The sequence below is a fragment of the Malaclemys terrapin genome, chromosome 11, assembly GCF_027887155.1.
Source record: "Malaclemys terrapin pileata isolate rMalTer1 chromosome 11, rMalTer1.hap1, whole genome shotgun sequence".
Lineage (NCBI taxonomy): Eukaryota > Metazoa > Chordata > Testudines > Emydidae > Malaclemys > Malaclemys terrapin.
The window spans coordinates 49,837,938-49,860,433 of NC_071515.1; the positions used below are offsets into that span (position 1 = coordinate 49,837,938).

At 41.0% G+C, this 22,496-nt stretch overlaps 1 protein-coding gene across 1 annotated transcript in view; it reads right to left on the bottom strand.

Annotated features, from left to right (window-relative positions):
* GALNT5 (polypeptide N-acetylgalactosaminyltransferase 5) overlaps nucleotides 1–22,496 on the bottom strand; it is a 36,318-nt gene that overhangs the window by 8,291 nt on the left and 5,531 nt on the right. The window contains exons 3-10 of the mRNA XM_054044018.1: nucleotides 16,415–16,581; nucleotides 14,722–14,841; nucleotides 13,176–13,311; nucleotides 12,671–12,790; nucleotides 10,955–11,072; nucleotides 9,396–9,719; nucleotides 4,281–4,361; nucleotides 2,982–3,143 (exon numbers count right to left, since the gene is read on the bottom strand). Coding sequence (XP_053899993.1) covers nucleotides 2,982–3,143; nucleotides 4,281–4,361; nucleotides 9,396–9,719; nucleotides 10,955–11,072; nucleotides 12,671–12,790; nucleotides 13,176–13,311; nucleotides 14,722–14,841; nucleotides 16,415–16,581 — 1,228 coding nt within the window. The remainder of the gene's footprint in view (nucleotides 1–2,981; nucleotides 3,144–4,280; nucleotides 4,362–9,395; nucleotides 9,720–10,954; nucleotides 11,073–12,670; nucleotides 12,791–13,175; nucleotides 13,312–14,721; nucleotides 14,842–16,414; nucleotides 16,582–22,496) is intronic.

A 22,496-nucleotide genomic window follows, 5' to 3' on the forward strand; every position in this document is an offset into this window, starting at 1 on the left:
AGTAGTGGGGTAGGCCTAGGTTCTCCTACCAGCCACTGGGGATATGGCACAGGCAGAGGACAGCAGACTGCCTGGGCATCCTGGAAAAACCTGGAAAGGGGAACCATGGAGTGATCTGGCTGGAGGGCTAAGTCAGAGGAAGCTGTGATTTGTAGAGTGAGAGGGGTCTGTAGAATGAGAGGACAATGAGAGAGACACTTCCAGGGGATGGCATGACACGGGCTGGAGCTAATCCCCAGGATGGCCTGGAGGAGTGCCACCAACAGTGAGTAAACCCCATGACAGTCTTCCATTCCCAGAGCAGTGCTGACTCCATTGCACACACACAGAAGTAAACCAAAAAAGCCATGTTTATTTTTAGTTAGAAATGAACCCTAACCACAACCCCAGATTTGAACCCTGGGTTTGAGAGGACAAGATTAAGATTAAATCCCTTTTGTGTGGACTTCCTCAGACCTGCAGGAGGGGAGAACTAAGGGTGCTCCTTAGCTCCACTTATAAGCCTTTTGGTGGAAGATGTTTTCTCTCCATTACCCCACATCCCCAGTGAGCAATTTACATTCTAAATTCTGTTTCTTCAAGGAAATGTGCTAGTGACTTATTTTTTTATTTAAATGTCTCTAGAGTTCTTTCACTTGCTGTATTAAGCTCAGTGGTGCAGAAGGTCCCCAGTGATGCTCCTGATTTAAAAAGTAATAACTTTTGAAATTGAACTTTAATCTAATCTAGAAAGTTTTGGTGTCAAAAACTAATTCTTATTTCTCTCTATCTTTCTGTTTTTTTCTGTGTGTGTTTTCTGTCTGGCTTTTGCTGCAAAGTGGTTGAAGAGTTAGACATTTTGAACTTTGACTATCTGTTGTTAGGATGTCATAATTCCAGAGCTCCTTGTTCAATTAATTTCAATTTTTGTGGAAAATTTCTACCTTGCCTCAGAACTAACCTACTAATTCTGAGATTAACATTTTGTGGATTTTAGGTGGTGGCCAAATTTGGATTAAAATGGAAACTCAAATGCAACCTTAACGATAAAGCAATTTCCACATTTCTCAGCAAAATAAGAATCACTCAGCCTGTCTCAGTCTCAAATTCTGGAGTTATTTTTTTGTTAGCATAAAATATATCAGTTTACAAATCCAATTACTATAGTCAATATATAAACTTTTGTTTTTCCCTCCAAGACTTTTAAAAATAGTAGATACAATAAACCTTAATATTGAGCAAGTAACTTACTCACTGTGCCTCAATTTCCTACCTGTAAATAGAGGTAATAATAATACTTCCTCTCTTCCACCCTGTCTTGTCTATTTAGATTAAAAGCTCTTCAGGGCATAGGCTGGCTCTTATTATGTGTATGTACAGTGCCTAGTGCAAATAGCCCTCATCATGTCTGGGACCCCTATATGCCACAGTAATACAAATAATGAATAATAGTCACCCTCATTAATATTCAAAACAAAATAAATAAAATAAAACACCCAAACTCAGGAGGTGTTAATAGTAACATATTGGGTAATGTTTTGTTTTTCTTTGTACAATGACACGTCCCTAGCCTCTGTTTGCCAGAAGCTGGGAATGGGCAACAGGGGATGGATCACTTGATGATTACCTGTTCTGTTCATTCCCTCTGGGGCACCTGCCGTTGGCCACTGTCAGAAGACAGGATACTGGGCTAGATGGATCTTTGGTCTGACCCAGTGTGGCCGTTCTTATGCTCTTCAGATGGCCCAGAAAGGATAATATTTCATCAGTGGGGGGTTGGGGGAGAAAGGCATTCAAGTCTTTTTGGCTTGTGAGTTTTTATGGCTGTTTTCAAAGGAGGGGGACAGACAGTGATAACTTTCGACTATCTTTCTCCCCACAGGGCTGGTACTATATGCTTCCAGTGTCCAGGGCTTTCCTAAAAACTAATCTGATCTACTTCAGTGAACTAAATGATATAGTTCAGGCTTGTCACTAGTTCAGTCCTGTGCAGGTACAATCATCTGTGTCCAATTGTGTTGAATTGGGTATTGTGGCTTTGTAAAATGAAACATGACTTTCCGTATCCTAGCAGGAACCATCAAATGTATCTAGTTTAAGGCTTGAAGTTCAGCCTGGAACAGTTTCTGACCATCAAAAATTGTCACTGTACCTACTGTGCAATCTGGTCTCATAAATGCTGACAATTTTCTTTTGTAAAAATAAAATATCCTGGCTTTTGTAAGGAGTGATTTTTTTTTTTTTTGGTTTGAGGAGAGTTTGTTGTTGTTGTTTTAGATTGGCTAAAAAGAAACAAATGGAAGGAGCATCAATAATGGAATGTGTTATTGAATATCGATCAGGTAACACAACAGCTACACTTTCGTTTCCTAAATTGAAGGCTTCTCTAAAAGCATGTCATTTCAGAGGGGGAAAAATTATTTCCAATTATTCATGGAACTTTTTAATGCTTAGAGTTATCTACAAGCCTGAATCTTTGACTTTGCAGAGGTAGGAAAAAAGAGAACAAAATGTCATTTGAATGATTTTGTGTGTGTGTGTGTGTGGTTAGTTTCACTATATTACATTTTGCTTGATGCAATGCTAATGCAGCACACTGATATACACCACCCTGAAAGGTAAAGGGGGCATGGGAGTGAAATCACACTGGCAGCTGGTTAGCTTTCAATGTAACTTGGAGGAAATAATCCTGAGGATTGAAAACTGCATTAGCAGACTAATGATCAGAGTGCCTGAAATAATTTGAAGTAATGTGTACCTTAGGAAAAAGGTGATTTTTGTCAACCTTTTTTCCTCATATCTATTCAGAAATTCACAAAGAGACAAACTAAATGTGTGTGTTTCTCTTTATATCTTTGTGAATTTGGTATAGTCTCTCTCACTGCCAAACACGTGAAAATCATACAACACCGGCAATAAGTATTGTTTTCCTTTGTTTAGTTTTATTTCAGGTGTAACTACGGTGGTAGTGGAGGGGAAATCATTATAAATGCTCTACTTACCAGTTCTGGTTGAAAGGCCACCAATGATTTATGCAACCATTTCAGGCTATTGTTTCTGTTATCGCAAGGGTACAGGCCCAGTGTTCTCTTTGCATCTCCTGGTGCTACGCAGAAGTCCCCATGTTTTATTAGTCTCAGCCAAGTGTAGTTGAACTTCTGGTTCTGTGGAGGAGAAACAATAGCAGATTAGGTTTTGTGAGCTATTTCCCTTTATTTCTCTATCTTACACATCTAAAAAATCCAGCCACATAAGTCTAGTTTTGTATAATTGTTCCAGATATGCCAGATTCTGTTCTATTAGTGTGAATCTGGAGCAAATTCACAGAATAAAGTTCTGGTCTAAGGCCTGATAGTGCTCTTGGTGACCTCAGTAACCAGACTACTTCCAGCTTTGATTAGAAAACAATCTGTCACTCTAACTGCTGTAGCTGAGATCAGAACATAGCCCAATAACTCAAAGTTTTCTAATGTTTGCATTAACAATGTACTATTACAGGGATTCTCAAACTATGGTCAACAAAGCATTTCCTGGTGGCCCACAAAGCAGAACGGCGTACAGGGTAGTTGTGAGGGTGGGGGAGGAGAGGATCCATGAGAGGATCTTTTATAAACTAGACTGTAGAAATGAAGAGTTGGAGACAGCACCAGAACAAATTCTGAAAAGGGGATTTGTCTACTACTACCAACACCAGATTGCAATGGTGGGGCTTCAGGATTGGCCTCCCACGATGGCAGAACAGCGCCCTGTGACAAAAGGCCAACCCTGCCCCCATTAGGACAGTTACTCTTGATCAATCCTAGCAGGTGCCCTGATGTCTATATTGGCTAGTAATCAGTAGGGTATTACCCATCTGGAGGCACTCCCTATAAAAGACAACAGAGGAAAGTAGCCCAGTTCCTGCAGCAACTTCCATGTACCCTCCCTTCTATGCTGGCTTTGTTACTGTGGTAGAGTACACTAGTGGGCCTATTGTATTTAAAGTTTTCTCTCCACTATAGGCATGTATGGAATTTTGCATTTGAGTTGTATTTCAGACTTCTATTTGGTTTGGAGGGTCTCGGAGCTTTCATGAAATGGTGCAGACTCCATTGCTTAGCTATTGCCTCTACAAACACAGCCCAGCACTCATTTCTTGTTTTACAAGATGGCATCTGTGTCCTGGCAGTAAGGATTACATGAACTTCCAAGATGGACTTCAAGTCAGTGAGGTGGTGGGTAGGGAGATTCTTTAGCATAAGCAATAAAACTGACAATATTTGACATCAATATACAAACCAGCAATCCCAAATACATCTTACCTTGTTGCTAATGTTACAAGTCTCAAAGACCAGAGTGGAGTTTTCCACAGTAATGCATCTAGCCATAGCTATATTAACAATCTGGGAACAAAATTAAAAATGGAAATTCAGAAAAGGGAATAACAACAAAGTGAGGCACAAAAACGCAAGAGACAGAACACCGCAAACAGAACAATTATAATAATACCTAGTTCTTATATAGTGCTTTTCATTAGCAGATCTCAAAGCGGTCAGTATCATTATTCCCATTTTACAGTTGGGGTAACTGAGGCACAGAATGGGGAAGTGACTTGCCGAAGGTCACCCAATATATTAATATTTAAGAGTATTATATTCTAATTAGCATAAAACAACAAGGAGTTCTGGTTAGCGTAAGAGTTTGTCTCTACATGAAAATTAATCTGGAATAAGATGGGGGTGAGTTGAAAGCAGATTAACTATTACTGATTAACTCCATGTGTGGACAAGAGCATAAGAGAATAAGAGCATCCATGCATGGATTTAGCCAGGAATAGCTATTCAGGAATCTTTTAGGGCTTGTCTACACACAGTTATTCCTGAAGTAATTGGTTAGCATTATTTCTTTTACTGGATGCTCTCTATAAGAGAAACATGGTGTAATCTAGGCAAACTAAAGATAACGGAACAGATTCTCTGCTGGTGTCAGTGGTGCCCATAATATCTGCTTGAACTCTTTTGTCTGCCAAGAGATGCTTTACATTAGCCTTTTTCTGGAACACAGGAGGTAGCAAGAGTAAGTTTTTTGTTAGACACAGCTAGCTTTCCTATTGCTGCTTCACATGCTATAACGGTTATTGAAAAGTGATTTATAAATCCCCTCACATTCCTGCAGCACAGTCTAACCAACCCAAATGAGCAGCAGATTAGGAGAAAAATCCTCTTAAATTGACCTTATGCAGACAATTTGATTGCCTGACCAATCAAATCAGAGATCAGATATCTCCAGTTATCTTGGCCAACCAAAGCTAATTCAGAGTTAAAAGGTGCTTGGAGCTAATCATGCAGCTACACTTTGTTAACTAGACGGTCAAAAAAACAAAACCCCAAACCATAATAGCTGGCAAAGCCTACCTGCTGTCGTCATACCTCTGACTGGTGATGGATTTAGGACACAAGTGGTGGGATACATTTCTATTCTATTCAGGCTATTATACTGCACCCTTCACTGCTGCAGCTGAGCATCTCCCCACAGGGGATTAAATTACATGAGTAGTATCTGTCATGTATCCTTTGCTTTCGTTCTCCTTCCCCAAGGGGAAAACTGTTTGTGGATTTTTATCTCTATTTAATTTTATTATATATAATGTGATCTGTGTCATCTTACTAAGATAACTCTTCAGCTCTCGCAGATAAGGTTGGCTGCCCTTGATCCAGTCAGTGAAAGGGTAGTATTGGTACTTATGGTAATATAAGAGCCAGCAGCAGTTGTGTACATACCACACTTTGGAAAGAAGGAATTTCAATTGTAACTTAGCCAAAAGGTGTATGATTATCCTTTTAAACGGTTGCATCATATTGGTGGAGAAAAAAGAATGAGTGACAGAACATTGTCTGTCAGGAAATAGCTAGTTAGAAAGTGCAGATGCGAATGAGAATTTTTTTAAGTGTCTAAATATTTTCTGTTTCCAGATGTTCCTTTGTTTTTGTTGCGATACAGGTGGCCTCAGGTCTCTCAGGTGTCTTGTATCTCTTCATTCTGCCTCTTTTGCTCTATTTTCCCTACAATTGCCGTTACATCAGGGAGTCATCATCATGATACCTTGTTAGCATGACCATCTGGAGAAGTTATGGCTTGCACTAAGCTTTCTTGTACTGCTGTTTGAATGACCAGACAAATGCATTCTAAGGGCATTTATGCATTCTGAAGTTCATATCAGAATGCTGCTTATACTGGGCTGAATTCTGCCAGGTACCAAATGCCCTCAGTTCACACACAAGGAAGTCAATGGAACAATATTGATTTATAACAGATGAGGAGTTGGCTAGATCGTCAGGCTCAATGAGTAGTGATCAATGGCTCCATGTCTAGATGGCAGGCATTATCAAGCGGAGTGCCCCAACGGTCAGTCCTGGGGCTGGTTTTGTTCAATATCTTCATTAACGATCTGGAGGATGGTGTGGACTGCACTCTCGGCAAGTTTGAGATGACACTAAACTGGGAGGAGTGGTAGATACGCTGGAGGGTAGGGTTAGGATATAGAGGGACCTAGACAAATTAGAGGATTGGGCCAAAAGATGTCTGAGGTTCAACAAGGATAAGTGCAGAGTCCTGCACTTAGGAAGGAAGAATCCCAAGCATTGCTACAGACTAGGGACCAAGTGTCTAGGCAGCAGAAAAGGACCTAGGGGTTACAGTGGATGAGAAGCTGGATATGAATCAACAGTGTGCCCTTGTTGCCAAGAAGGCTAACGGCATTTTGGGCTGTATAAGTAGGAGCATTGCCAGCAGATCGAGGGATGTGGTCATTCCCCTCTATTCGGCATTGGTGAGGCCTCATCTGGAGTACTGTGTCCAGTTTTGGGCCCCACACTATAAGAAGAATGTGAAAAAATTGGAAAGAGTCCAATAGAGGGCAACAAAAATGATTAGGGGGCTGGAACACATGACTTATGAAGAGAGCCTGAGGGAACTGGGATTATTTAGTCTGCAGAAGAGAAGAATGAGAGGGATTTTGATACCTGAAAGGGGGTTCCAAAGAGGATGGATCTAGACTGTTCTCAGTGGTACTAGATGATAGAACAAGGAGTAACGGCCTCAAGTTGCAGTGGGGGAGGTTTAGGTTGGATATTAGGAAAAACTTTTTCACTAGGAGGGTGGTGAAACACTGGAATGGGTTGCCTAGGGAGGTGGTGGAATCTCCTTCCTTAGAGGTTTTTAAGGTCAGGCTTGACAAAGCTCTGGCTGGGATGATTTAGTTGGGGATTAGGTCCTGCTTTGAGCAGGGGGTTGGACTAGATGACCTCCTGAGGTCCCTTCCAACCCTGATATTCTATGATTCTAATTGAGGTATATTTATTTTATTTTATGGCAATATTTGAAAATTACAGCTGGTTGAGCTATTATTAAAAAATGTAGCCGCTTTCCTCCCCTTTTAGATTACTGAACCTTTTATGAACTAATTCTGATATCTGAGAGTAAATCTGCTGTTAATAAAATATTTTCCAAGTAGTTTGATTAATATTATTCATCCTACTGGTAGCTTCTGAATGATTATTTCAGTAATCAGTATTTATTTGTGTTGTGCTATTTGATCAGCTCTACTGGAAAATATGGTCCACATCGCAGCTAAAGTAAAGCAACCTTAACTCAGCTTCACTGACTCCCTGGGGTAGAGAAATATCTGGGAGTTTATAGCCAGCAGAGCAGCTCCTTACCACCCCTGGCACTGCCCTTGGCCTGGGAGGCATGTCTGAGGTGTGACAGAGTATGGCCATGTCTGCTCCTGGCTGCTGGAATAACCTAGGAGGTAAATCGAAGCTGTACTGGGGGGCTGAACTGCCCCACAGCCAGCATCCGTGCCAACGGGTGTAACACTACTTATGCTCCTGCCCTCAGCAGGACAGCACAAGCACAGCTAAGGATCTGACCGATTACTTTCAGGATGCTACTCTTGCTAAACTAGAACGCTAAAACTAGAAAGACTTTCAGAAGCTGACAGAACTACATATGGTAACAAAGCGCCTTACTTTTGTGACCTGGGATCACTGTCACTTGTTCTTAACATTCTGATTTTTTAATTTAAATTTATGCTGAAATTATAAATGAAGTAGCATGTCCATGATGCCTCAGGAGGGACTATTTTATGCTTTTGTATTTTTAGAAATGTTTCCAACAGCCCTGAACTTTGGTGAAGAAATATGGACCAAGATCAGAATCTACATTTTGTTCACACACACACACACACACACACACACACACACGTAAAGAGATGCTGAATATGTGAATAATTAGCACATTGTGAAAATGAGACTCAGCTGACATTGAAGTTCACAGAATGGTGTGAATATAACACCAGAGGAAGTTAAAGGGAAGTAAATTCAGAGAATACACACAACCTGATCCTGCTACATTCCTTACACAACCACAACTTCCATTAAAATCAATGGGAATTTGGGGTGGGTAGGGAAAGCAGGACTGAACACAAAATATTTCTGAAAAAGTATTCTGTCCACTATACCTTTGTTGCATTTGTATAAGTACTGGAGACTGGGTTTTAGCTGCACTTTGATATGTGATATGACTAGGGTGACCAGACAACAAATGTGAAAAATCGGGATGGGGGTGGGGGGTAATAGAAAACTATAAAAGAAAAAGACCCAAAAATTGGGACTGTCCCTATAAAATCGGGACATGTGGTCACCCTAGATATGATTGTGTTTGGGAGGATACTTCTACTTTTTTGTTTGAAAATAAAAATGAGGCTGTTTTTATTGTAGAAGAGAAAAATAGATTTCTAGTGCACTCTAGTGGTGTCAGGCTCTCAGTACAAAACAATAATTATTGTTCATGTACTATATCGATTCCATGAAAAAAATATTGAACCCCTAAAAATCCTGGAGATTATAGATAATATATCTCTGTCTGTAGCCACAAGTTTTCTGAAATATAAACTCTGGAAATGAGGTAAATTGATCAGATGTTTCTCTATTATCTTGACTACTATGGGGTAGTTTATCATGTCAGTTATCACTGAAGAGGCTTGTTAATGTAAAATTTTGTCTTGGGGCGGGGGGGAGGGAAGTGCAAAAAACATGGACTCTTCATTATCAGAAATGTCACCCAACAGAAAATCCGAAGAGAAACACAGAAATACCAACCAATGGGCTATATCTTCAGATTTGTCACCTGTCATAGAGCAAAGAAAATTACTACAACATAATGAAACCATTTTGTCCTAAACCATGATCTGCGGTAAAGGTGAAATTCACCATGGCTGATGGAGACAGTATGAGGCCCTCTGCACCTCTAGGAGTCATTGAGCTTGTGTGTCACAGCCCAACCATAGAAAGTAAGTTTAAATGAAGAGTGACTCGTTAACACAGAAATGTAAACATGCATTTGTAGTGCAATTTGCCCTTGTAAAGTTCACATACCAGCCCACTGGCTTTAACAAGAGGAGCTTCCAGGTCTGGGTAGATGTTCTCCAGATACCACTTGAAGTTTTTGCACTTAAGCTTCTTCCGCAGTTCTATTTGTTGAGTCAAGTCTCCAACATCCAGGTTTTTCTGGATTAAGTGGTAACCATGTCCATAGAACAATTCTTTGTACTCATCTAACCAGACCTCGGCAACACGTGCCAAATTCCGCTCCACTGTTTTTATCCGGTCTTTAGGGAAGGAGTACGGGTTGTCATTCCTGAAAATATGTCCAACTCTGGAGCATGGGATGATCTCAATTTCTCCTCCACACATCCAGACCTGGCAAACAGAGTTTGATTTGATAAAAATGTTGGTCAATGGTACCTTCTGGTATACAATAGATCTGATTTTGAAAAGTGGCCTCAATTTTTGTAGGCGCAATTTTGTGGGTGTAACTTGCACTTATGTGTAGGCTCAAATGAAGAGAGCCCAATGGGAAATGGTCTGTGTTGGGTGCACTGTGGAGCAGTATTACCCTAGGGGGAACCCTCTCAATCAGGTACAATCCCTTCAGAGCTCCCCAGGCCACACCCACTCCTCCATCCATTAGGGAGGAGCAGCATATGCCTATCTCACCAACTTCTAGGCTGGTATGGAGGAGGCACACAGCCAAAGCCCTGCTTCTTCCTGACCCATTTAGAAAGGTTTGCCTAGCAGAGACTGTAGTTGGTGTATCTGGTCCCTGTTCTGGGATGAAAATGAAGGTTTCTTGGGCCTTTGTCTATGTATAATACCTGAGTATCTCTGCAATTCAAATACTTAGATGCCTTAATGACAGTGTTTGCATGAGCAATTAATTGGCGGTATATGAGAAATGCCTCTTGGGCTGATAGACCAGGAATTATACCAGAGACTTCCCGAGATAAAATCATGAACTGCTACAGCTTGAGCTGAAGAGCCAAGCCTTTATCATGACTGGCGCTAACAACTCCTTTCCTTTGCGGGTCAGTACACAGGGGGATCTGTAATACACTCACCCATGATTTATTGATGGAATTATTTTCAGGGAAAAAACTGTAGCCACAAAAATGGATGTCAGGGAGAGATCTCGTTAAAAATCAAGTCAAATGTGTTATTCATGCAGACTAACTTGAAAATACTGATAAACAATCCTCCGAGCATTGCTGAGTTGAACAATAATTCTACACCTGGCTTGTATTAGCAAAAAATCATAAATAAATGACGAGCAAAGCTTGAGGCCCGTGTTCCAGGCCAAAAAGGAAATAATTTCCACAACAATCTTTGGAAAGGGGAGGAGAGCCTCCGGTTTCAAAGCTGTTCCTTTTTGCAACAAACTTGAATGCAAGAGTTACTGTTTAAATCAGGAGGGTTCAAAGTTCATCTTTAACTGCTTAAGAGGCAGTGCTTTGCTGGTTCAGCAAAGCACTGAAGAATCTGAATTGGGGCCTCAATGAAATTCAGAGATAAATTCAGAGCATTTAAAGGCTACAAGAATTCAAATTGACTGAAAGAAACATTCAGTAACATTATTACTATTTAGGAAAGCAGCATACCTTGAACGAAAGTTCCATATTTTCACCTCCCCAAACATCCAGACCAGGATCATACGTTCCAAGTTCAAAAAAATACTTCTTATCAATAGAAAATAATCCACCTGCCATTACGGGACACCTAGGAATGAACCACAGACCTTACATTGTTATTCTGTGGGACAATAAAAATGCACCTGACACAGCACCCGTACACAGGAATAGCCTGGAAATCATGGACTCCTAGCTGTCCTGTGACAGGTGCTAAGTGTAACACCCTATGTTAATTTGCACATACAGAAATGGAAACTAAGCAGACACTAGATAGTTAATGAACAGAGATAGCAAACAGATCAGTTTGAAGAAATGAAGAGACCCATTGGATATGAAAATAAGCAAAACCACACTGTTTAAAATCTGAAGTTAACCAAGTGACAGTGAGAGCACCATGTGTGTTACCTCGCTGTAGACTGGCAAGCACACTAACAAAATGGATACTAATGTTTAAAAAAGCATGTGATGGAAAGTAAACACGGGGCAAAGCCTTGGTTAGAAGAAAGTACAGTACGCTTTGGCAAAGTGGCTGAACAGAAGCTGAAAATTTTAATGAACCACTAAGGTAATTTTCTGATATCAGTTTTGTCTGTCTGTTTGTCTGTCTGTCCAGGTTGGTGCCAGCGGAACTGAAATATCATCTTGGGCTCAAATTTTAGATTAAATTTCTAGAGGTTTTTTTCCTGTTAGAGACTAGAGGCCAAATGCTTTAATCAGTGGTGCAAAGTAGACTCATGAGATAAGTAGCAAGGTAATACAAAAAGAATGAATATAAACCGGAAAGGCCACCATACAGATGATTCTCATCCTATGCAAACAAAATTGTATAGGAGAGACAGTCACTAGGAAGATGGAAGGAATCAGAGACAAAGACCACTTACTCCGTATGGTATCTCCTAAAACAGTCTGGGCTGGATTCTCCACATCACCCATTTACTTTTGAACACAGTCAAGGGGAATGAGATGTAGGAACCAGTTATGGCTCTCTGATCCTGCACTGTCCAGCCCTGGTACAAGTCAGAGCTACTGGGAGCTGATCTAGTCTATTTGCTGGTGCGAGGTCCCTCTGTGTCCTTATGCTAGTGGGGGATTGGGTAGAGTGAAGGTCCATTCTATCATGCCCCTCATCACCTCTCAGCCCACCCTGCTGCAACCCTGATTCATCACCTCCCTCCTCCTACACCAAAGGAAAAAGCGAGTGGCACCCCTTAACTTCAAGTGCTGACAACAAACCCAACATGATTTATGGCTGATAAGTGCAAAATCAGCCCAGTTCTTTTGATCTTACGTGCACCTAATTGCAAAAGCTTGTGTGGCTTCTGACATAAAGGGACCATTTGCTGCTGCTGCAGTGTGCTTGTTCTAGTACATGACCTTTATCTCTGGCTATGCCAGGACTGTAATACCTTGCCTGTTATGCTGAAGGCCTTGAGGCCACGCAGCGTCCAGCAGAATATTTACGGCTCATGGGATTTTGAGCAATGCCTGCTGTGTTCTCTGTGACTCAGGTTGGCACACATCAGGTGGCGCAACTTCCTACACAACTTAATTGCACAGATTTTTCTGGATGTTGGCCTTTCTTTGCCCATTTATGTAAAAGGGGAACTTCTGGCCCAAAAAAGACTAGTTTGAAGCTCTGATGAAGGAGCATTTCTGCTCACAAAATGCTTAATTTTATACTCTTACCTTATTATATCTGTTTCCTTGATTTTATCTTTCTCAATGACCTCTGGAGGAATCTGCCTCCATCCAAAATTCATTGGCCAGGTAAAAATCCCACGCTGAAAGTTATCCACTGTCATGTAACTAAACACAGAAAAAGAAAGCTATAATATCAAGTTTTAAAGCAGACTCATAATCAAAAAGAATAAGTGAAAATGAACTTGTCTATATAATTAAAGCAAAAATCTCAAAGATTTCTTCATGTATCTTCTTTTGAGCACTAAACATTCATGACCTACCAAACAGTAAATGCAAATTGTGGTAACTGAGGTAGCTGTATGTATTTTAATATTTGTTCATGTACATTTTTTCTTCTTTGAGTGAAATAATTTGTGAAAAGTAATTGGCAGGTTAAGTAGTTTGCCTTCCCATAATTAATATTTTTGAAACTTTTCATTTGTAAGTGTTTTTTTGTGAAAGTTGCTTGTATTATGATCTGGAAGTAAAATATGGCATAGAATGAAATTACCTCATGTCCTTGTCACTGATTACTTCAATAACTGGGCACGCTACTTTCTTTCTGTTTAAACGGACTCTTTCCAGAAGTGGTTCCAACCATCCTACATTACATTCCACATGAGAATCTAAGAATGTCAATACATCACCTAGAGGGCAGAACCAAGAGGGGATTATTTCATTTCTGAGAATGAAATACATTCAGTAAAGTCCATGTCCAGCAACTACTGCCCCTAACAAAAATACTCTACTCCTATGAACCCACCTAGGAAGAGACCAAGTATGGCACTCATTCTGAACACATTTTGATCTCAGTTATGATTTCCAGACAACTGTTTTGCAAAGAGTGTTGCCTGCTCACAAAATGCCACATTCTGGCCAGCCTTCGCACACGTGCATAGACAGGAGGGGAATGTGTGCCAGGGTGGTAGCCAGAATCCCAGGGAAGGACTCTCCCTTCTCCCTACTCTCTCCTAAAACCCTTGTAGATGCTAATCATCTGAGATGAGTGGTAAGAGACAATGAGGTGGGTGGAGCATGCTTCATATCTTAACTGGCAGACAGAGCTGGTCAGATGCAGAATGTGGAGCAAACTGCCCCTGCTGCTTTAGTGAGTGCTTCCCAGAAGCCTCTAGGAGGAATTCTTGCTAAGTGAGGTATAATTTCTCCTGTGGGTTCCAACTGCAACATGTCCCCTCCATGCGTCCTCCAGAATGGGTATGAGCACTTGGACAGAACCTTGAACTCAAAAGTGCACCTCCTAGTAAAGAAGGCAAAACTAGAATGTAAGTCTGGAAAGGGGCAGTCTTCCCTAACTCAATGCACGATATAAGAGGGAAAATGCTTCCTGGGCAAAGTGGAAGAAAAGGTAGGACCCATGACCCCAAATACACGTTCCCTTCAAACAGCCTTAGAAAAACATACACCTCTTTCTGCTTACCACCCAAACAAGTTCCTAGCCAACAAAACAATGAAGGCAAGCTTAAGACATACAAGACAAAACTGGTTGTTAGTAGAAAATTAAGTATATGACATCATTGGTGCAGGACAATACAGACATTTTAATGACAAAATGATATGGGTCTGTGAGCATCAAGAAGTGAGGTGAGGGAAAGACAGAGGATGTTAGCATTTCTAAAATACAGAGCCTCACAGTAACGCACTATAGCTCAAAGGAGCCAGCTTTTTGGCTGCTCAGTAAAATTGTTGTTTTACTTCACAAATCCTACTCAAATCCTTTATCTTGTTACTGCCTAATTTCAAATCACCCAGCTACTTAGAGCTGGTAGAAAAAAAGTTCAATAAATGTATCCTGCAAATTTTGCCTTTATTTTCCAAATATGTGATGGGCCGAGAGTACAACATAGCGAACTGGTCGAATACTTGCTAAATTCTTTGCCAAACAATGACAAAACTTGCCAAATAATATTCAGCTCTCTCTAATATTAGTTCAAGATGCTATGATAATACAGCACAGTAATAAACGGTTACATTTTTGTAATATAAATCTCCTTTTCAGACAAGCCCAAAATGGCAAATAAGAATAACTTTCCTCTTACCTTTAGCAATCTCTGCCCCTGCTAGTCTGGCTCGTATTAAACCGTGTCTTTCTTTGAGGTGAAGGAGCCGAACCTTTGGAAACTGTGACATATATTTGTCCAAGCTATCCTTGAGGTATTCTAAACAGGAGAGAAATTAGCCAATTCTTACAAATGATTGGCTTGTCTTTTTAAAGCCATAACAAAGCAGTGAAAAAAGTTCCTTCTCACTAAGTTTTAAACCATCTATGAAACACACTAGTTTTTTTCAGTTGGAGACATTCCCAAGCATTGGCTTAGGCCCTTTAACAGCACTGTTTCCTCCCTCCCCAAACTATTTGGAAGCCTCTTTGTATGAATCATGTGTTTGGAACACAGCCAATCAGAAGGGACAGGGCAAAAATATGTATGCTATGGATGGGATTTTCGAAAGCATTCAGCATTAGCCAAACTCTGCAGGTGAATGGTAAAACTCTCATTAATGTCAATGACAGCAGAATTAAGTTATTGCTGCACAGTTGGAAAATCCCAGCCTGTGTGACATTGGTCCCCTGCCGACCTCTGGCATTCCCCATTGAAGTTTATACTTAACATTTCCTTTAGAACTTATAAAATCAGAATTTTCTCCTTTAAAACACCATAATTCCCATTAAAAAACTGGCTCTCAAGTTGGTTTTCGTAGGGTGACTGTGTTTTGCTGTGCTTTGCAAATTTTCTGTTGAATTCCAACAGCTAATATTAACTACTACAGTTAAACAATGTATCTGGTCTTAAATTGAGTGAGGAATGCAGCATTGCAGGTCATTATTTCTCATGTGGCACTTTATATTTGTTTGACTTTGTGGTAGGAGTGGATTTTATTATATAAAATTCTCAGAAAGAATAAAATGTGAGAAAGCAGCAATCCCAAGCGTATGTGGGTTAAATATATTGGGACAGATCTTTGCCTCAGTAAAGACAGCGTGAAATCTGAGCGAGAGCTTCAGTGAGAGTTTCTGCAGTGAAGTTTGACACCTTCCTCTGAAGCATCTAGAGCTGGCCCCTGTCACAGATAGGTATGGCACTAAATTGACCACTGAACTAATTCACTGTGGCAATTCCTGTTTATATAAGTTTGCCTGAGAAAGAGCCTTAGGATTTGGCTCCTGAATTTTACATGTCCTTTTTCGCTTTTCCAAAGGAAACAATTGTTTACATTTCAAAAGCCAAGTGAAAATCTTGGCCTGCATTTTTTAAACTTTGTGGACACACTAGAAGTTCTGCTTTTTCTGCCACTCCTAGAAATACAATGCCACATAAAACACAGTTCTCTCTTTACTTTACCACCACCCATGACATTTCTATTGCAAAGGGAAAAGGGAGAGGGGCGGCACCTGCGGCAATTCGGGGGGCAGCAGGTCCCTCACTCCCTCTAGGACCGAAGGACCCGCCGCTGAACTGCCGCCGCCGATCGCGGCATTTTTTTTTTTTTTTTAACCATACGTCCTTATTTTCCCAGACATGTCTGGCTTTTTGGAATTTCCCCCCGGATGGGGATTTGACGACCAAAAAGCCGGACATGTCTGGGAAAATCCGGATGTATGGTAACCCTAGTTTTGTTTAAATGCATTCTAAACACACTTTTTTTTTTTTTTTGCTTGGGGCGGCAGAAATGCTGGAGACGGCCCTGCTTGGGACACATTCATTTCCTGAATTTAAAGGAAGCTTCACCTACCTTTTGTGCTGAAGTCATCCACCAGAATAATCTCTTTAATCAGGTGAGGAGGAGATCGATTGAGGACACTGTGAACGGAGCGTAGAAGAGTGGACCACACTTCATCCACAAAACATATGATAATCGTGGTAGTTGGAAGGTCATTGTGAACCAGTTGTTCTGAACACCTAAAATGTCAACAATACAAATGAACAGCATCCATCAGGTGATGTTTTCAATGTACACGAGACCAGAGGATTTAATTTTCTGTAAGTTTCTGTAAAACTTTGAAAGGCTGCTTGTTTTGTGTTTAGCTTGGAGATATATAAGGGGGGGGAGGGTAGAAGTATTCTGAATAATAAAGATACAACACCAATAAGGCAATTCCAGTGATACAAAGATGAGCGTTCAGGTGCATTAGATGATTTTTATAATGTATATACCACTACTTGTAGTGGGGGCAGTCTCAGCAGAGAGGCCAAGGATATCCTCTCTCTCACTCACATGTGTGCACACACACATACAGCCCTACTTCTTACCCACCTACAGAGTGCCACGCCTATTTTAACACCTCACATCTATTGCTGCATCTACTGCAAAGTAGCCACTGTTCAATTATCTCATTTTCAGGAACAACCATCCTCTAAGGCCCTGATCCCCCAGATAAGCAGATACATAGTTTTGTTCATGGGAGTGTTCCTATTGATTGCAATTGACTTCTCATGTGAGCAAAGTTTCATATGTGCTTACAGGTTTTGCAGGATCAGGGCCTAAGAACAAGAATAATGTACTCATTATTACAGTGTTTGTTCCTAATGTTTCCTCTATTGCTCACGGTATTGTATAGCTCATGCTGCCCTGTTTCTGGCCTGTCTTGTCTTATAACTCAAGCTGCCTTATTGCTGGCATGCCTTCATTTCTCTCTTGCTGTGTCTCTCCCCTAAGCACAGTCCCCAGTTGCTCATAAAGAAATGCAGTCTACAGCCTGAACTGGTATCGCCACTTTTCTGTTTAAGAAAGTGCTGCCTGGTCAGAACAAGCAGGGTGGGCACAGTGGCCTTGCTATTTCTCCAGCGCATCAGTTTCTTGGCACTTGCACAATGCTGTACTGAACTGGAAGAGAAAGACTGAGAGAAATGCTGAGGATTCACAGAGCGTCTGAATTCCTTGACATTCCAAATGGCATGTAAATCAGCTGAAAAGAAAAAAAATCCAATGGTACATGTGATGGTACAGGGAAATAATCACTTCCAAAAAGGACTATTCATAGTACAGTAACAATACACAAAACTGCAGAAGAAAACTTACCCAATGTAACTGTACTGAGGGGACCAAAATGGATTAATCTTGAGGGCGCAAAGGGGGTGGGATGACATTGCATTGACGTGAGGTATATTGTAATTAAATCTGTACACACACAACACACACAAAACTATCTTTGAGGTTCCATTTCTCAAACAATCTCAGAATCTAAAACCATCAAGCATTTGCTGTCTTTTGTCAAAATATGTAGGCCTTTCCTTTTCACATGAACTTCATTCCCCCTCCCCCCGCCCCCTGGCCGGCTCAGCCTGTGAATGCTGAATGCTCATCAACAGATTCCATCCAGAGGGTCTGAATGTAGCCTACTCGCCTAGCAAACAGGGAAAGATGAAATCAGCAGATTTGAGGGAGTGATAAAATTTCTCCAATTTCTATGAATTTGTCATCTTATTCCATGACAGTCAAAATGTGATGGCTGGGTCAAGTCTGGGTCTTCAGTGCTTGAACAAAAGGTCGATGAGCAGCTTTTCTCATCTTCTATTTGCAATTCAACTACTGCTTTGATATGTGCCTTAAGGGGACATTCACTCCCTAAGCGCTGGTATCTTCAAGTGGATCTTGAGGAGTACAGAGCATCTTACTGACAAACTCTTCTTCCCAGAATTATATTATTTTTCACCTAGAATACCTTAGCATTATTGGGGCTTGCTTGCTCTCTATTATTGATAACATGTAGCCTGACAAAGGTTTGATCTCTTTTCTTCTAGGATAGGCCTCTTACATGTAGGAAGAGCAACCAACCCACCTGCTAATTGAGAATACTACAGGAATAATGCTCTTCTTGGTGAACATAAAACAGAGAGCACCATTTGTTTTTATACTTTCCCTTTAAAAACAAGCAGGCACCAGAGCACTACATGCCAGAATAATTTTGAAAAGTCATATTTTTTCTTATATTTGGAAATATAAGCCATCAAATTATACTTTTATTGGCTCAGATACAGCTCTCAGATCTGCATATCTCAGAAAGAAAGTGAAGTGTGAACCATAAAAAAGAAGTATCTCGCTAATTGCAAGTGCAGTTTTGATTTCTTTTCTAGCACTGGCTATATGAAAAATCCAGATCAGCCTCTCTAGCATTCCTTTAAGTGTATCTTTCCTCCCCATTTTATAGCATGAGAATGATTTTGTAATCAACTTACAGGGGGTTCATCTTAGGACACCAATCATCACTGGATCAGCCAGAAGGGAATATTGATATTTGATATGTTTTAGTTGGAAACCATCAACACATTGGCATATAGCAATGACACAGCTTGCTGCAGTGCAGGAGATTTTGGATTGGAAGTAAGTTCAGGACTCTCAAAGTCACTGGAAAACACTTACTGAATGTAGCACAGGAGAGGCATTTATCACAGGGAGAGAGGAGAGAATTTGTAAAAAGCAACAGAGGGTCCTGTGGCACCTTTGAGACTAACAGAAGTATAGGGAGCATAAGCAATTTCACCATCACAGGACCTAACCAGATCAGCTACAACATCACCGGCTCATTCACCTGCACGTCCACCAATGTTATATATGCCATCATATGCCAGCAATGCCCCTCTGCTATGTACATTGGCCAAACTGGACAGTCACTACGCAAGAGGATAAATGGACACAAGTCAGATATCAGGAATGGCAATATACAAAAACCTGTAGGAGAACACTTTAACCTCCCTGGCCACACTATAGCAGATGTAAAGGTAGCCATCTTACAGCAAAAAAACTTCAGGACCAGACTCCAAAGAGAAACTGCTGAGCTCCAGTTCATTTGCAAATTTGACACCATCAGATCAGGATTAAACAAAGACTGTGAATGGCTATCCAACTACAGAAGCAGTTTCTCCTCCCTTGGTGTTCACACCTCAACTGCTAGCAGAGCACCTCACCCTCCCTGATTGAACTAACCTCGTTATCTCCACACTGATTTATACCTGCCTCTGGAGATTTCCGTTACTTGCATCTGAAGAAGTGAGGTTCTTACCCACGAAAGCTTATGCTCCCTATACTTCTGTTAGTCTCAAAGGTGCCACAGGACCCTCTGTTGCTTTTTACAGATTCAGACTAACACGGCTACCCCTCTGATACAGGAGAGAATTTGCAATCCTTCCCTGCTCTTAAAAAACTTTGTGACATGGATGATTTTGTTGGTGACCTCAGCAGAGGCAGAAGGTAGATGCTGAGAGTGACAGCTTTCACTATAAAGAAGGATTTAAGGGGTGAAAAAGTAGCCCTACAATGAAGACACAATGGACTGCAAGTGGTGGTAATAGGAGAGTAACATATAAAAAAGCATATTAAATCCATATTTAACTACTTAATTTTATTATCACTAGTCCAGATCTCTGGGCCTTCTTCTAGCCTCTTAGGGAGCACAAAGCATCTTGAAAGTAGTGGGGGATTCCTCTAGCAAAGATGAATCCGTAGATGATGCAACAGCCCCTAAAGCAATCCTTAGGAGCAACCTTAAATTAAGGAATGGCATCAGTGTCTCTTTTCTTGCCTGAAGGAAAAGGGATACGTTCCCTGCACAGGGACCAGTGGGTCCATTCTTCCTTCTATTGATACACTAGCTGAGGGAAATTTTGAAATTAATGTGTATGTATACATGACAACTAAATGAAAGGAGCCAAACGATGTTGCTTAAAGGTGGGACTTTCAAAAGTGCTCAGCGTTGAACTGACTCTGCTTTCCTTGAAGTCAGCTCACCATTGACTTAGATAGCAACAGAGAGAAGCCAACTGTGAACACTTCTGAACAACCCACCTTAAATGACAGTTTTAATCAACATGGCTCCAAGGTCTGACACCCTAGTGATAAGTCTCTGTATTTCCATGAGGGTGACCTGCGTCTGCTTCCTAGCTTGGGGTAAAATTTTCTAAAGTGTCTAAGTGAGTTAGAAGCCTAAGACACATTCAAAGTCAGTAGGCTCTAGCAGCCTAAGTCACTTGGGCACTTCTGAAAATGTTACCTCAGTTCTCTTGATTCATGAGTTTGAGAGTACAATGGAGTCAGAGCACGCATCTGCATTGACAAAAGAGTGTCTAGTGACACCTCCAGATGATTAAAGACTGTTGGTGCCCTAAAATATCTTCTTTTGCTGCTAGAATGCTGTCTGAGATGCATGACTTTGCTAGCACGGATACCTGGTTGCCAAGATGCAGAGTGGCATGTAGGAAATAATGCTCTTCTACCAAGCGAGGTTGTTATGGGTCGGGCATGCTCAGGATCAAATCCAGGTTAATGAGCAAAGCCCAGGTAAATAGCTGTGCACAGAGGAACTACAATGGTAGTTAGGGGAAGGGGATTGGAATCATGCCCACCAGGTTCAGAGAAGATGGAGACCCATTTTGCAGTCCTTCTATGACCCCTGTGTGCAGTAGTATCCATTGTCTGCTAGCCAAATCCCACAAATGGGTTTTGTCCAGGACTTCATTTGCAAATCCACTGGCCATCCCACTGTGTGTATTCCAGATCTCTCTTTGCATAGATTTTTGGGATCTTTTCCATTCCTGTGCTGGTCCTGTACTTCTGCACCTGGGTGGATTTGGTCCTCAGTGAGTTTTTATTTTTGTGTTAAGGGCTAGAAAGGCATAAGACACTGATGGAACAAGTTCCTAAAGCCTGCCTGGTTACTGGGGTTCAGTTCACTAGCTTAGTACTGAGGCACGGCTTAAAAGGGGAGCTGAGGTGTACACGGGAAAGATTAGGAGATGTGAGAGAAAAAATGGCAATTTTATCAAACAGATTCTCTAATACATTAATTGCACTGCGAGCTTTTGAAAACTGGATATGCAGTATTGCTTCCTTGTCAATGGACAGTGAGCAAAGAATTTGGATTGGCTCTGGCTGATGTGGATCGAAAAAAAGGCATCCACTTAAGCGGTTATGGATTTTTAATTAGCAACTGGCCTATCCCAGTTGGTACACACTTTTGCGCTTGGTTGCATCTTCTTTTTCCATCCAAATTATTATCCCAACATCAGACACCACTAGTTAGAAAGCTTTGCAGAATACAGGGTCTGTTAATGGGAAATTTTAACTTGGGAACTGCATACTCCATGAGTTAAACAAAGAAGAAATCTTTGCCCAATGAAAAAGCTTCCAGCACAATGAAAATATTCCAGCCAACTTTCCATGTAGCCAAGTCTGGTTTTTGTATCTTTTCAGATAGCATACTACGCTGTAATATCAGATGGGCAGTTTGCCTAGGTGCTATGTTGCCTACAACACTCCCATGTTTAGCTATGGTGTTTTCTGTGATAACAAGGTAGATGCCCATTTTCTAGCCTTACCGGGAGCTCTGACTCATCACCTAAGTATCTTACAGTTCTATAATAAACCAGTTACATGCACTGATAATACTGGAAGGAGAATATCCTTTGGTCTCTGTGGGTCTTTTGTTTCCTTCAGGTGACACTTTACTATTTCAAGACAAAACTTGGTTCTATGAAACATGAGTGTTGCCTCTTTGCTCTTTGTTTGCTTCATATCACTTGTAGTTTCTCTGCCTTGCTGTGGAATACATAGTGGAGAACAATCATAGTTTTTCCCAGTGTCTCATCACTTCAAAGGTACTTTACACATTGTAGTAATTCACCTTTGATCATGGAGCCAACTTCAGAACTTATGTGTAAAGTGCTGTAAGTAACACTCGGGAGGGGTAGTGGATCCTGCTATAAATGCATGCAACTGCCACTGAAATCAGTGAGCACATGAAGTTGCAGCAGGCTAGAGCTCAGGGAGTCTAAATGTAATGCAGTTTTACTTCTGGGGGAATTCTGCGCCTAAAATTTTA